General features: G+C 41.5%; 4 protein-coding genes across 5 annotated transcripts; 3 read left to right on the top strand and 1 right to left on the bottom strand.

The window, feature by feature from the left end:
• The first annotated feature begins 98 nt into the window (after window positions 1-98).
• LOC144180904 (uncharacterized) lies at window positions 99-6348 on the top strand. The gene is made up of 27 exons (XM_077709057.1): window positions 99-147; window positions 223-329; window positions 400-433; window positions 505-627; window positions 764-1225; window positions 1304-1381; window positions 1550-1645; window positions 1722-1788; window positions 1866-2010; window positions 2083-2175; window positions 2245-2357; window positions 2432-2546; window positions 2627-2740; window positions 2826-2939; window positions 3007-3237; window positions 3361-3423; window positions 3649-3750; window positions 3815-3997; window positions 4070-4201; window positions 4260-4471; window positions 4536-4662; window positions 4733-4816; window positions 4884-5080; window positions 5288-5314; window positions 5527-5590; window positions 5677-5844; window positions 5963-6348. The coding sequence occupies exons 1-27, from the start codon at window positions 99-101 to the stop codon at window positions 5990-5992; spliced, it is 3330 nt and encodes a 1109-aa protein (XP_077565183.1). The 3' UTR covers window positions 5993-6348.
• A 1-nt stretch (window position 6349) lies between these two features.
• LOC144215460 (coiled-coil domain-containing protein 117-like) lies at window positions 6350-8783 on the bottom strand. 2 transcript variants are annotated; one of them, XM_077744405.1, is made up of 6 exons: window positions 8615-8783; window positions 7988-8136; window positions 7861-7911; window positions 7537-7782; window positions 7151-7291; window positions 6350-7049 (listed from the first exon to the last, which is right to left on the bottom strand). In XM_077744405.1, the coding sequence occupies exons 2-6, from the start codon at window positions 8128-8130 to the stop codon at window positions 6824-6826; spliced, it is 807 nt and encodes a 268-aa protein (XP_077600531.1). In that variant the 5' UTR covers window positions 8131-8136; window positions 8615-8783; the 3' UTR covers window positions 6350-6823. The 2 variants fall into 2 exon arrangements, with proteins under 2 accessions (XP_077600531.1, XP_077600532.1); XM_077744406.1 differs by having other exon boundaries at window positions 7988-8161; window positions 8615-8753.
• Window positions 8784-8798: 15 nt separating this feature from the next.
• On the top strand, window positions 8799-11940 carry LOC144215457 (transcobalamin-2-like). The gene is made up of 10 exons (XM_077744401.1): window positions 8799-9010; window positions 9254-9321; window positions 9974-10163; window positions 10263-10432; window positions 10551-10703; window positions 10817-11010; window positions 11096-11270; window positions 11337-11517; window positions 11593-11711; window positions 11772-11940. The coding sequence occupies exons 2-10, from the start codon at window positions 9264-9266 to the stop codon at window positions 11831-11833; spliced, it is 1302 nt and encodes a 433-aa protein (XP_077600527.1). The 5' UTR covers window positions 8799-9010; window positions 9254-9263; the 3' UTR covers window positions 11834-11940.
• Window positions 11941-12272: 332 nt separating this feature from the next.
• On the top strand, window positions 12273-15123 carry LOC144215459 (deoxyguanosine kinase, mitochondrial-like). The gene is made up of 7 exons (XM_077744404.1): window positions 12273-12737; window positions 12814-12923; window positions 13295-13488; window positions 13939-14086; window positions 14167-14282; window positions 14410-14509; window positions 14584-15123. Exons 1-7 carry the CDS (start codon window positions 12518-12520, stop codon window positions 14608-14610), a joined length of 915 nt encoding a protein of 304 aa, XP_077600530.1. The 5' UTR covers window positions 12273-12517; the 3' UTR covers window positions 14611-15123.
• Window positions 15124-15218: the final 95 nt, after the last annotated feature.

Raw genomic sequence — 15218 nt, forward strand, 5'->3', positions numbered from 1 at the left:
AGCTACACAGCCTTGGTTTCTATGACAACACATGGACAACATTCCTCCCCTCCACTATGACCTTACTTGGAATGTGTTTGTACATCCAGACAGACACCATGGACCAAGACAACCACGACAGAGGAGACAAGGACGAGTTTCACTCAGGTCTGAGATTAGAAAAAAAAAATATACAATCATCCTGCACATTTAATGGCCATGCTGTGTTTTCTCCCCTTTAAGAACAACCCAAGCACAGCAGTAGGTTTGAAGCGGCTCGACCACCTCTCCAACCGGACCCCTGTGACTTCCTGTTGGATGCTATTGATGCTCAGCTAGGGCTGCTGCAAGTCCGTTCTTTTCCTCCCCAACTGAAACTGTGAGCTGAATAAATAAATCTGACGGAATCAATCTTTGCAGGTCAAGCACTCTCATCCACAAAAGCAGGAATCAGGTAACCATCAGGAAATGTGATTTCATATGATGGTTGACTTTTTTGACCCCCAAACGAGTTGTTTTCAGCAGTGTTTAGGTTCAATCAGTCTCTGAGCAAAGACACAGGCCTTGGCAGCACCGTCTCTCACACCAACGATGCCCCAGTGTCTGGTCACGATTTCCAAATTCTTCCAGCAGCAGAACCAAAAGCAGGTGAATTCTCACATAATCCAGCCCGATTTGGATTTTTCAACATTTTTACACCACTTGAAAAGATACGCGGTTCACCAAGTAGCATCATTATGTCCAACATTAACATGAGTCAACACACATTATCCTATTCCTGCAGATATGACAAACTACACGGCTCCTGCGGCGGCCTCACTGCAGCTGGACGTGAGTATCAGAAACAACACGGAGATGGAATCCCACAAGGAAGAATTCATGTGGAGACTGGAAAGACTTCTGGGAGATGGCTGTAAGGGAGGCGCAACGCCAGGTCATCCTCAGCCTCCAACAGAGAGTATCTGCACCGAGGACTTTGTAAGGTGCTTTCGAGAAGAGATGATTGAGTTGCCGTTACCGGAGAAGAGCGGACAAGAGGATGAGGGTGAAAGGACGTTGATATCAGACAAGGACACGTTCCAGAGTCCCCAGAACAATTACATAAGCGACGCATCCATGAATGTGAAAAGTAGTGGTAAAGACCCAGCTCGGGTTGCTTTCTTCCAAATCAGGCCAGAAGAAAGTGAAGATAAAAAATGTCTTTCTGAAACATCTGGAGTTCAGACTTCACAACATGGTGAGAAAGGTGAGGACACTCACAAAGTTTTCCTGATGCTGTATAATATACATGATGTGTGTAAAGTGTTCCTTTATTTTCTTTCAGTCTTTCACAGCACAAGCGTTGAGAATGAACATCGAAATCCAAAGCACATTTCCTCTCCCAAGCCGAGGTTCTTAGCAGGTATGCACTTGTATGATGATCTCATAGAATCTAAAGAAGTAGCTTAAAAGTTAAAAACACATCTATGTTCTGTTCTTTTAATTGGTGGAAAGTCCAGGAAATCACAGTGGAGCTATAATAGTGAGCACAGTTATCTAATGGTTAGAGTGTATTTTCTTTATGTATCAGGAGTGCCTGTGTGGAATTTTGATTCAGTGTCCATTGACAGCGACCTTGATTCGGTCTGCTCAGATCAAGTCAGACGTCATTTCTGCAGACGTGCTGGTAAGTGATGACGTGTCAAATTGTGCACCGAATTCACCATAACAAAAACAAACATAAACCTGACCTGTACCTCAAGGCACATTGTCCAAAGCAGCCCAAAGCAAAAAGCAGAAAGCAGTGCACAGCAAAATTGATCCATTCAGGTAAAACAGGGAAAGATCCAGATACAATGCAACCAATCCCATGCCAGCATTATAATGGCCTTTTACGTCATCCTTAGGGTTGAGAGTTTAGTCAATGAGGACAAGGACGCCATTGAAGAATCAAAAGGACACTGGAGCAGGCGGTCTAAGCTGGAGGAGGCCTCGGAGAAGATGCAGTCGGCTTGGGAGAAGATGAACGAGCGCCTTTACACCCTCAGACTAGTACGTATGTTTATTCAACTGCTTTCACGCAGTTGCATGTGGGTAAACCATTGCTTTCTCTGTTTGTTTTAGAGATCCGAGAAAGAAGAAGAGACGCTACGAATGAAAAAGTCTCATTTAAATGAGGTTGAACTCTCCCTCTCCGAGCTGCAGTTGCGAAGAAAGGTAAAATGGGATTTCCGCTAATTGTCAGAAAATCGAAAGCACTTTCTACCCTCTGTCTTCCCCCTCAAGCATGCCTTCCAGGATTTAGAGCGACTAGGCACTGAGACTGGCCACCTGGAGACAGAGAAGAGGCAATTAGAGGTTTTGCTAAACGAGAGAAAGGCCGAGAGAGACTCATTAAAGTATGAATTCAAACGTCAAGTGCATTGCGGCGAATCGCTCCTTATTTTTGTGATATGCTTATGTTCTTATTAAGGTGCCAAGTCCAGAAACTTCACCGGCAAAAGGCGTCATACCAATGTGAAGTTCAAAATCTGGAAGCAGAGATAAAGAAGAAAGAACAACTCGAGAAAACATCTGGCGGGGAGGAGGTGCTAACCGTTGCTCAACAATACATCATGTGCTTTCTTAACTTTTTTTCCAACGACTTCCAATTATTTTCCATAAACAGTCTCGCATGGGGAAGTTTGAGTTGGATGAATTGGCGAAACAATTAGCTTGTACCAAAGCTGAGCTCATCTCCGAGCAGCAAAGAGCAAAGGAAAAGCAGGACTCCATGCAAAAAGTACCGCAATCCAAACAGGGCAATATCACAATGTACATGAAATATTCCCAGGCCTGCAAAATCATTTTATCGTTATCATGAACAGATGCTGGAGGAAACGTGTGAGAAACTCCTGAGGGTCTCAGAAGCAGAGACTTCATTGAGGAAACGATCTTCTCATCTAGAGGAGACTCAGAAGCTTAGAGAGAAGGATTTCGAGGTGACAATTTCGAGTTTCCAAACCTGCTTTTTTCACAAATAACATTCATAGTTTTTACTTGACTCAGATTCTGGAGTGTGAAGCCCATGCGGTACAGGAAAAACTTGGAGCATGCACAGTCAGAGTGGATGCACTGGAGAAAATGTTGGGCCAGAAGGAGCAACAACTGCGAGATCTCCAAGAGGAGCATGCGGTCTTACGAACAGAAGGAGACAACCTGAAGAGAGAGTTGGAATTCAACAAAAGACAGAATCACACTTCCCTCAAAGAAGCCAGAGAACACGCCCACACCATGATGGTGAATATTTCAATATCTTTATTGGCCAAGATGGCTGCAGGGAAATACACAACTTTCAAACTATTATTTATATTTGTAAAAATAAAGTTATCTGTAACTGCCTTTTTTTCCAATTTCACTTAGGAGGCAGCACTGAGGCAGCAGAGGAACCATTTAATCACGGTTCATGAACAGCAAATGCAAAAGGTGAGAACTTAGCTTTAAGAGTTAGAAGAAATGTACAGGGGCATCTCGACTTGCAAACGTCTTTACATACAAAATATTCAGGTTTGGAAAAATTCCCACACATCCTACACTTCATGTGTCCTGTGTTTTATTTTGAAATTGGCACGTTAGAATTGCTCCCCCATTTTTACCCATTGTTACCACTGTGAACAGCATGAAAATAATAATTGATCCAAATATTGGCAGCTAAAAAAAGATGAAGCAAGTGCACTAAAGAACTCACTGGAGCACGAGCGGGACCAGTCAAGGAAACGTGAAGAAAAGCTGCATGTGGAAACATTAGAGAAGGTAAACACTTGAAACATGAAACTTTTTACACCACATTCCATTATAACGTCATGCCCTCATTTAGATGTGCAAAGCTGTAGATGAGGAGAGGAGGAAGTGGGAAGCAGATAAGATGGAAGCGGTCCACTTTCACTGTGGTCTACTAGAAGAGCAGAACAAGAGAAACCTGGAATCAGTGAGGGATGAGATGCACCAAGAGAGGAGCCACGCACTTTCTCTTCAACACAAAGTGGCAGAGCTGCATACTGTAAGATGAATTTCCATAATCCCGACGTCAATATGGTTCCAATCCCGTAAACTCTTTGTCACTTTTGATAAGAGAGTCCAGGAGCTGGAAGCTGAGCGGAGCGCACACCAGCGAGAGCAGGAGTCTCTGCTCTCTACCATCAGCAGGTCAATGAAGCAGGAGCAGCAGGATGAGCTGGAGAAGTTGAAGAAACATATCCTGGAGGTACTGAATGCCCTTGGACAGCACTGGGAGGAAAATGGTAAGTATGTTTTTTCCGTAGGAGAGCGAGAAGAGTGTGCAACGTGCCGAAGGAGAAACGGAGAGGCTTCGCGGGGTGCTGCAAGAGCAGGAGATTCGCCGTAGTGAAGCAAAAATTGAGCAGGAGAAGCAGTTTGGGCTCTGGGCTCGCGAGCTGGCGGCAGAACTAGAGTTTCTTCACATTTTGATGCAAAAAGACGGAAGCCAACGGAATACTGTCAAGCTTCCTTCCTGGTATTTTTTCCCCCTTGTGGGATATGAATTTTCTCCTGATCACAAACTGTTTTGTTTGTTGTAGCTCTACAATGGGTGAGGCTCTTCTGCAACTGAAAGCGCAAAGAGTTCCCTTTAAAAATCACATTGAGCATTTACATCAGGGGTTGCAATCCCAAAAGCAAGCGAATGAGCAGCTGCTCAAAGACAAGGTACAGTGATACAGCCATTTGCTTTTTACTGTTTAAGCAGCCTGGTGTAAACCCATAAATTTGTGTAAAGGAGCGAGAGTTGAGAATTCAAAGACAACAGATGAGGACGGAGCGAAATCAAGCCGTAGAATCTCTCAAGGAACGTCTCATTCAGGTACAACACGCAGGCTCGCTTGTGCTTTTCTAGTTGAGAATCGGATTGACCAATTTGACTCACTCAGGAGCACGTTGAAGAACTCAGTAGTCTAAAATGGTCTCGAATGAGCGACGGAGGACTGGAGGCTTCTCTTCGAAAGCAGCTAGAGGCCAAAGACATGGAGTTGAGGCAAGTCCAGAGGAGTATGACACAGTGGAAGGAACAGACTACAGCCCGTCTTGCCTGCAAGTTTGAGGACGAGTTGACAGCAGAACTGGAAAGGTGACATGCTGCACTAAATCACTTTTGCTATTATGTTTTTGTGAAATGGGAGAATACTGCAAAGCTATTTTGGACAATGCAACTCTATTTTTCTTGGCTTTAGCGCTTTTTGTAAAATCCGCAAAAAAACATATATATATTAATTTGAGTATGTATGCCTCTAGGTTCTGCTGCTTAAAATTTTACTTCATTTCTGCTATCCCACAGGTGCAGAGCAAAGTTATTAAGGGGCAGGTAAATGGGGGGGAAAGGCCTGTCCAAATGTATCTTACAACTAAATACTGATTCTAACCAGCATGTTCTCATCTCGTACTGATTTTTCACTCTGTATTAGTCCAGGAATGCAAAACAATCAAGAGCCTTGCTGGCTAACTAACACCTTGGCTATTTAGTCATGACAAAAGATTCTTCTGATTCTTCAAATTTGCGATTTCCTCCCTTTTAAGAAAGGCATCAACAAATCAAGACGAAAAAGGGACATTGAAGGGTCAGAGAACGCAAGAGCTAAAGGTACAGTAAAGCTTTCTCTCCCTGCAGAAGTTATACATGCATGAAAACAGTGTAAGATATCATGATATAACGTGTGGTTCTTTCAGCATCAACATGCTCAACGTTCCGACCTCTTGACCTACGTTTGCGCCAGCACTCCACAGAGCACGTCAGATGTGGCCTCGTTAAAACTTGTGCATTACTTGCAGAGTAGAGTAAGACAGCTTCGTGTTGAGAACCAATCATGGACACCACCGGGGCCCGTCCTTCCTGCAGTGAGTATACATTCCTCAAGCCTATTTTCTTCTTCGCATTCAGGTGATTGAGTGGCAACAAAGTGTGTGATAGACCAGGTGGCTCTTTGTGTGATTTTTTTTTCCATTTTATTTTCAGCTAAGCAATCCAGAGGGTGAAAAACCTTGAGTTTCTCATCCTTCAGGCCATCATACAGCCATGAATCATTCATTGTTACCTGTAGTTAAGATAGCAGGTCACAGTGACAAATGACACAGGCAAATGTTTAGTCATCTTTTGAACTTTCCTCTGTGTCAAAGTTTTACGGCTCAGCGTTTGGAAGATTTGCAGATTTCACACAAAAATCTCATAAAGCTCTCAGTGACTCTCTTGGATGCTTGTAAATGTTACACAATGTAAATTGTAACGTTTGGCCTTTACATTTGAGATGACAGCACAAAACTGTGATTCAGCTTTCATATTGAGCCTCTTGTGCTGTTTTAATACCAGAATCGAGATTAAAGTAAGTAATGATTCGTAGCATCCTTTATGATTCAGCACTGTTTTATTTAACAATCAAAGATTGGGTGAACAAGTCGTATTGGAATACTGACGGAAGCATGTAAGAAAGCACAAATCCGTAAAAGGGAATCTCCAGCAGGACTTTCAAAAGTCTTGATAGCTTATATAGCATACCGATGACTTGCAGTATTTGAACAAAGCCATGCAAGTAAGCAGTTATGAACACTGTGGAATTATTTTTCGATTCATGGTGGCCCCAGGGAACAAAAATCAGGTGCTGCCAACTGGTGATCAATGCAAAACAACCTCCAAAAGCTTTAGCAAATGCATTTCTCTACGCCAACAATGGCTGCATAAATGACGTAAACACTAAAACAATTGTTCAGAAATTACTCAGTATCCAAAGCGTCACATAACATACTGCCAAAAATTCCAAAGTAACCAAGTGAAGCCCTGTATATGTCACGTTTAAACACGTTGGGGCGATGTTCTACCGTTCTACATCTCCATGTCCTCCTCCACGCATCTTTCTGTGTCTGGAAAGTTCTGGAGAGGTACGTGAGTATCGGCGGAAGGGCTGTGGGGGGTGGGCGAAATGCACGGCGTGGGGGGCTGTCGCAAAACAGTCTGTTGTCTCTTCTGTTTCTGTAAGGAGCCTTTTAATCTGCGACAAAAGGGGTCTTCTGGTGGTCTCCACAGCACCAACTCCATGCAGGAATGGCTCCTAAACATACAGAGCATCTTCAATTTCTACATGTAAAATGATAGATCGATGCCATTACAAAGCACCTTTTAAACAACCCCATTACAAAAAGTAGAACATACACAGATTGGGCTATGGTAGGTGGAAGAATGTCGTTGATGCCTCGCTGCAGGCCTTCCTTTAAACTCTCCGAGATGACCAGCACCGGTCTTCTTTGGTTCGGCTCCACATCCAGATCCTCGTCATCGTCCTCCAACGTTATTCTAGTTAAAGATAAATCATACATTTTAAGGCGTTTACAGACTCCACAGCAGCGGGGAGCAAGCTTGCACAAATTGGATTGTGGTTACTAAGCAACCAAACTCGCACCAACAACTTTCAAGGGATGGCACTGCATTATTGCAAATCGGTAGCACGTACACAATCTGTGGGGTGGTCGAGGGCGAGTTGTGCTCAGTGCATTGCAAAAAGATGTTTTCTTATTTTACAATGCAGTGTACTCGCATACCTGTTTTCAATCTCCTGAAGTGTTCTCTGGGCCGCCTCGATGTCCATGCAGGAATTCTCTGCCGCGGGTGATGAAAGGGAAGAAGAGGCATGCAGTGGAGTCGGGTTGTGAGGGGCCGGACGAAGCTGTTGAAGAGCACGGTGCTCTTGTTGCAGAGAGTTATCCAGAGGAGGCCAGTTGAGACGGGTGGTGATGTGTGAACTGTCTGCTTCTTCAGCTAACCTCCTCCTTTTAGGGTGACAGCCGCTGAGAAAAGAGAAAAGTGCATTGTAGTCTTTCAAACATGCTTCTTCAGTTGGAAATGAGTGAGCGCCATGCACATACTCGTCATCAATTCTCCTCCGGTGCTTCCTGAGACATCGTGTTTCCCAAGTGCTGTGACAGGTAAAACAATCACATTTGGTCAGCAAAGTGTTGGCAAACTCCTTATCAATGTTTATAATGAACTCACTTGTTTAAAGGTGCTGGGTTTTGTTGATGACCAGAAGTACTTGCAGATCTGTGATCGGATTCGGGCAAGATCGTGGACCCCGAAAATGTGTACATGCTTGGTAGGAAGCCCAGCTGGCTGCTTGTGGGTACCAAATGATGCATGATGATCTAGTCATCGAAAATATCATTCAAACTGAGTAAATACAGGAGGTGACACATACATGAAAGAGAAAAGTAGACACGAAAAACAGATTAGCCCCGATCCTGTCCCGAGGCGTGGTATAACTCATTAGAAGTACATTCTTCTCAAAAAGTTACTCGAGTAAATGTAACTAACGGCTATCTGTAAACAAGCCAGCTTTGGCCACGCTACACTGGACTAACTCTGGATTTTACTACAAACAATACCACAGCAGACGTTTAGAATATGACACGACAGAAGCCCAAAGATAGCACAAGCATCATCCACCTAAATAGCAACATTGTAATTGCTAAAATAAGACCTTGGATGAATGACCAGATGCCACCAAGTGCCCTGCCCCTGTCAACAATGTAGTTTTGTGTTTTTCTGCTAGCTCGTGTTCGATACGTTGTACATCGCGTTTATATAAAAGCATAAAATCGTAAACATGCGAAAGCTACTGACCCCAAAACAAGACCCAGCTTCAAGCAACGTCCAATTCTTGAACCAGTGCGGCGAGCAGTAAACTCTCCAGTTGTTTAGACTTAAAGCCAAAAAGCGCCGGAAGAGTCGAACAGCTTCTGGAAGAGCCACAAAGAACTGTGGGAGTTGTAGTTTTTATTGAAGCTCTTCGTCTGTGTCAACGACTTCGTTCTTTAAACTATATTTTTATTACGCCGAATATAACACAACTTCTAATATAGTGTAATATGGTGATTATGTACATATTGCAAACAATGAGTTTGATCCAATTCCTTTGGGCGTTTGAGGGAATATCACGTGACACGTGACTTTTTGGAGCGTTTATCAGTGCAGCTCACCATTTACTTCTCTACTCTTGGACTGAAGATCGGGGAGAAGGTAACAAGATACGAATCCTTTATTAACGTTCTACCTGAAAAAAACCAATCTGAATTACAGGCTATAGTCACATGACGTCAGTCAGAGCTTGTTTTGTATTTAGGCTGTTGTGGGATAAATACCTCAGTAATTAAATAGGCATGCTGCTATTTTCCTTGTTTCACATAAAAGTGGATGAACGCTTATTGAAATGATTTACTCCAACACTTTTTATTGTTTTTCTTATTTATTTTTACTTTTAAGGTAATCTGTGATGTATCATTCCATCTTTCTGTTCGGGCTGTTGGCGTTGGCCTCCAGTTTACCTTGCGGTAAGTCGTATTTATATTTTCCAAGTAGCCCACATAATGTAGAATAATGTTGTTGTTGTTGTTGCTAATATTGGTCGCTATCTTGCTGTTATTTTCTAAATCAATGCTTCACTATGTTTGATAAAACTGTCAAACCTGTGAAGAATTCAGGATAAAAACACGTCACTCACTCTTCTGGGTATTTTTGTGATTTTGCAATTTGCAAATTGCATTTCCCAACATTTCACTGAGTCAACGCACCTATTTTTCATTTTGAACAAACAAATGTAAAAAATGCTACTCTACCAGTCAAAAGTTTGGAAAAAATAATTAATCAGTGGTATTGTATCCACTGTTGGGTCATACATGTTTTGAAATATGTGCTTGATTCGTGTAAAACAAAGCTGCATACATTTATGAATTAATTAGTAATAGACCCATAAATCTGGAGTAAAATATATCTGACCAATTAATTGAAATTGGAAAATGAGCAGAGGTCTAGCAGCCTCCCATATATGTATTTTATTGCATATATGAGTCCACATGCCTTAGTTTCGTCCTGATATTACTGCTGACACAGCCATCCTTTTGAGCATTCATGTTTACGTCAGCAACCTACAGTTCTGAACTTCTCTTATGACTCATGTGACATGTTTCATATGTTTTAACACAGATAACCCTGGATCCAACAGTGAGCTGCTGATTTCACTAAATAAAGATCTTCTGCGCTCTCTGGATGGACAAGAAGGGCTTCCCAATCCAAGTGTCCACTTGGCTTTACGACTATCTGAGTTCCACAACCTTTTAAAGGAAGGGGAACACCTAACTAGACTCACAAGTCATTTTCACAATGAAATTCAAAGGTAATTTATCAGAATTGCATGTTTTCGAGGTGATGTAAGATATGACCACTTTACCTAATCTTGCCATGTCACAATTGTGTCATAATCTCTGTTCTCTAGTTTCCTCTCTGGCAACCAGCCTGTGGTTGGTCGCTTGGCATTATATGCTCTGGCCTTAAAATCATCTTGCTATGATCTCAACACAGTCACCTTCATTGTAGGTGACAAAAGTGAGACCCTCCTGTTGCACCTTAAAAAGCAGTTGGAACAAGAGAAAGAATACATTACTTGTAGGTTTAACTTTTCCTTTGCTGTCCAGCCTAAATAAGAAACTTTGATTATTGTCATGATTGTGGTTTAGTTGAAGTTATAAAGGAAGATCATTTCTGTCTTCTTCCCTCCATGTAGTCAGCCAACGCCCTTTGACCAATTATTACCAGTACTCATTGGGTGTGCTGGCTCTTTGCGTTAACGGCATCAGGGTCAACAACCATGTTGTCAACAAACTCATCAAAGCAGTTGAAAATGAAGATTTTAAACATGTAAACATTGAGAGTATTGGTGAGTAAAAAATTGACATTATTTCAATTTAAATATCTACAGTCAATACACAAATGCAAACTTGCCTCATCTATCACAGTCTCACCTATCCCTCCTTTATTTTCTCTCTCTAGATACATATGCCATGGTTGCAATGGCCTTACAGTGTGTGAAAAATGTTGGTTGCGGTGGGACGAAATCTAACTGCAATCTACACAATGCCGCCGAGGTTGACGTAGCCCTGAGCCAGATAAAACAGAAGCTCTTGACCTCACAAAGGGCCGACGGTCATATTGGCAATGAGTTCAGCACTGGCCTCGCTGTGCAAGTAATGACAGCTTCAAGAATAAAGCACCCACCCATGCTCTGTTGCAAATTTCTTATCCAAACATTAACCTAAATGTTGTGCACAGGCTTTACTTGCAATGGGCAGCCCGGTGTCTGAATGTGGTGCCTCAATGGAAGCCTTGAGGCGAGATGCCAGAAGCAACAAATACCACAACCCCATGGCCATATCGCAGCTTCTTCCAGCTCTACAGCAGAAATCCTACTTGGCTGTTCAAAGCAAGGACTGCCTCAATGAAGATGGTACATGCCCTTATCCTTAAGATTGGTGATTATTTGGATGTGATTGTAACTAATTTCTTCATACAGACACACTCATTCTTGACTCCACCGACCCCGTGGTCGTTTTGCCCAGTCAAACCAAAGTGGCCGTGATGGTGGAAGTAGTGACACCTGCTGGGACGTCCACAGTGTATTCACTGGATGTGCCCAAGGGAAGCACTCTTTTGGAAGCCCTTCATCTCCTCAAAGAAAACAATGTTGGCTTCACGTAAGTGGTTTTTGTGCATGTGTTTTTTTGGTAAGTATTCATGAAATAAAATACATGGACATTGTTGTGTGGCAGATTTGAGAAGGAGTCAAGCCTGTGGGGACCATTCTTAAGTGTGGTGAATGGAGAGCGAGCCAGACAGAGCGACCGTAGATATTGGCATATCTCGTCTGATGGCACTGCTCTGACTGAAGGTGAAAACTCTGTACATAGTTGTAAAGATGAACAAAAACTAACTGCCTTTATTGTTTCAGGTATCCATGATTTTAAATTGAAGGAAGCTCAGAAGATCACCTTAAAAATGACAAGCTATTAACCTGTCATTAGTCAGTGATATTCAACTGGGATCATTTTGAAACACAAGCAATGTTGATTTTTCAATTACAATTTGATCATCTGTAAATAAATGTGAATATTCTATTGCTTCCTAGTATTACATTTCTAATGCCATGATCAACAGATTTTCAAATAAGACCCGATTGGTTTAAAAATAAGGACATTAACATATTGCTAATGTCCATATATATTTATAGCATATAATAGTGGTGGATAACAAAAGTCGGTATTGATTCAGTAACTGTTCTGAAGGAACCATTGGTAACCTAACCAAAGTGAGAGGAAAAAGTCCAGTTATCAGTAAAATAGTCAAGATAATGACAAATAAGATCAACTTATCTACTTTATTTAAGGGAACAATTCAGTAAGTAAACAGAACGAGGAAGAGGGGAGGTTTTGTTTTGATTCTGCTAGTCACGTGCTTCTGCGTCACCACATACTGGAAGTATACAATTATTTCCGGGTCAAATGCGAGCATGCCGAATGCCGCGGGAAAAACACAGTAAGGCGCACTTAAAGTGCAACTGATAAATTTTTATGTCTTTGTTTTAATACTAGAGTGTACATGCTAAACTGTAAAATACGTTGCAAGCAATCTACGCGTACCAAGCACACGTTAACAATGCAATAGCGGTCATGTTTGGTAGCATGCCTAGCTAGCAAAATGGTATTCTTATCTATGGGCATCGTTTTAAGACGGTTTGCTAGTTCGAAAGCAAACGTGGTGCAGCTCACGAGACTAAGCAAGACTGGTGGCAACTTGATTCGATTAAATCCACAATTTAAAAAGAACGGAGGCACCATGGCTAAAAGAACAATGTCGACTTTTGCTTCACCTTCAAGTCGACATGAAGTGAAGAGAGTTTCGATAGAAGGAAACATTGGTAATATTCGCCTTTGCGCATCTATGTGTGAGCGACGTGGAAAGTTGCCATTTTATGTTGTTGTTTTTAATCTTAGCTGTTGGAAAATCAACCTTTGCGAAATTGCTGAGATCGGCTTGTCCAGATTGGGAAGTGGTGTCAGAACCTGTCAGCAAATGGCAGAACATTGACAGTGGGACCTTAAAGGTGGGTGACATTATAATACGGAATTATCTTTAGTTTTGTTGCCAAAAAATGTGAATCTTACGTCCCAATGATTATAATCAATCACGAAATGTGCAAACAGAAGCTAAATATCTTGTCTTAACTACAAACTGGATGAATGAGATTGTTTTAAACTTGTAATGGTTTGAATGTAACAACAATTTTGAAAGTATTAGATAAATACATAGAGTATTGTCTATTCAGGGTAATTTAATTTGAACCTGGCTAGAATATTTAGCATGTTCATGAGTTTGAAGTATAGTCAAGAAGGTTGTCAAATTGTAATTTTATTGATGACTTAAAAGTGCAAACATTTCATTTCCATGCTCTCCTTTCTTCTCTGCTTTTCTTAGGGGACATCTCCCCAGAAGACTGTCAGCAACCTGCTGGGGATGATGTACCAGGATCCTAAACGCTGGTCCTACACGTTCCAAACCCACTCGTGCATGACTCGCTTCAAAACTCAGCTCCAGCCGATGTCTGCTCACCTGCTAGGCTCCCAAGGAGCTGGGATACAGGTTTATGAGCGCTCCGTCTACAGTGACAGGTCAGTAAGAAACACAAATGTTTAAGCACAATATGAGCAGTGTCTATTCTAAAAAAATAACTTTTTATTCCGTTTAGCAATATTAATTCAGGAGATGTGATTATTCACGAGTAAATGCAGATAACTTCACTGCATCAAACTCCTCACTTGTCCTCGCTAAGACTTTCATTTCCCACATTGCCTATCTCGTATCTCGTACATTTTGTAAAATCTAAAAATATATATTAAAAAAAGCTAAAATAAACATTGTTTCAGATTTATAAAAACTGAATATTCAGGGATTTAATCCAGTTCTTTTAATCTATTTATAAAAAAAATCTAAATACTATATCTAAAATGGTCTGATCCACATAAAATCGAGTTGGTGAGAGTTGAAAGAATTGTTTGACTAAACTATTCAAAAGTTACTCTTTACTTCCATGCTCAAATTTATTGAATTTCCCCTCCCAGATACATTTTCGCCTTGAACATGTTCGAGCTTGGTTGCATCGACTCAACTGAGTGGGCAGTCTACCAGGACTGGCACTCGCTTCTGGTGGAACAGTTTGGACACCAGGTGGCGCTAGAGGGCATCATCTATCTTAAAGCACCCCCCGAGGTCTGCGCAAGCTCTGCTGTCACCGCAAGGACAAAAAATCTGTATTCTTTACAGTTTCTTGACAAACGTATATTTGTCAGAAATGCATGGAACGCCTGGAGCGACGAGGGAGGCCAGAAGAAGCGACCGTAGAACTTGACTACCTCCAGAAGTTACACAAACAGCACCAGAACTGGCTAGTGGACAAAACTACAGAGTGAGTGTGAAGTGGTCCTCACCAACCAATGAGTTTTGGTTGCAGAATTTTAAGTAGGGGAGGTCATTGGATGATGACAAAGAAGTGCATCCTCATAAATGCTTGAATCAAACTTGTCTTTTCTCAGGATCCATTTTGAATGGTTGACAAAGATACCTGTGTTGGAGCTGGATGCCAGCGTGGAATTTCTGAGTGACCAAACAGCACGGGAGAACTTTGTCAAACAGGTTAGATGACCGTTTTGACGCGGCTACTGCGTGCAAAAACGATGCCAATTTTTTTTTTTGTAATTATTTTACAGGTGAAGGATTTCTTCTCTGCCTTGTGAAGGGAGGCTCATCAAAGACTCAAGTCATGTCATTGTATCCTGGCAGAAACGAGTTGAATCAATAAGTTATTTACTGTCATTGAGATACTGTAACCGTTGGACCCTTTAAAGTTAAGTAATATTTTACATTTCTACTTGCAGCTGTTTGTTCTGTAGCACACAGTCTTGTGCTTTAATAGGAAAGCTGTATACATTTTTGTCTTTGCAAAGATGATAGTCAGTTCTGTTCTACTATTGATGGGGCTAATTTCGATAAGATAGGATTTTATAAATTCACGGAAATGCTCTGAACTCTTAAGTAATACACCATTAAAAATAACATACTAATGCATTGTATAAGAGTACTCCTGAACGTTATAGTTTTGTTGTAAAGCTAATTTTTGACTACTCATCGGATTCTATGCAAAAGGTGATTTTCATTGCTAACTGGTTCAACTTGAGATACTAATTTGTTGCATTGCAATGTTGAAATTCATTCCTGGATGTTAGCACTTTAATAAAGTTATTTCTTTACTTTGGTGGTCCGCGCTTGCTTCTCCTTAACAGTGAGGTGTTAATGGCTGTACAGCTTTGTAGGTGTTAATTGTTTAGCGATGTTGAGAGGATTA

Source organism: Stigmatopora nigra, chromosome 22 (genome assembly GCF_051989575.1).
Source record: "Stigmatopora nigra isolate UIUO_SnigA chromosome 22, RoL_Snig_1.1, whole genome shotgun sequence".
NCBI lineage: Eukaryota > Metazoa > Chordata > Actinopteri > Syngnathiformes > Syngnathidae > Stigmatopora > Stigmatopora nigra.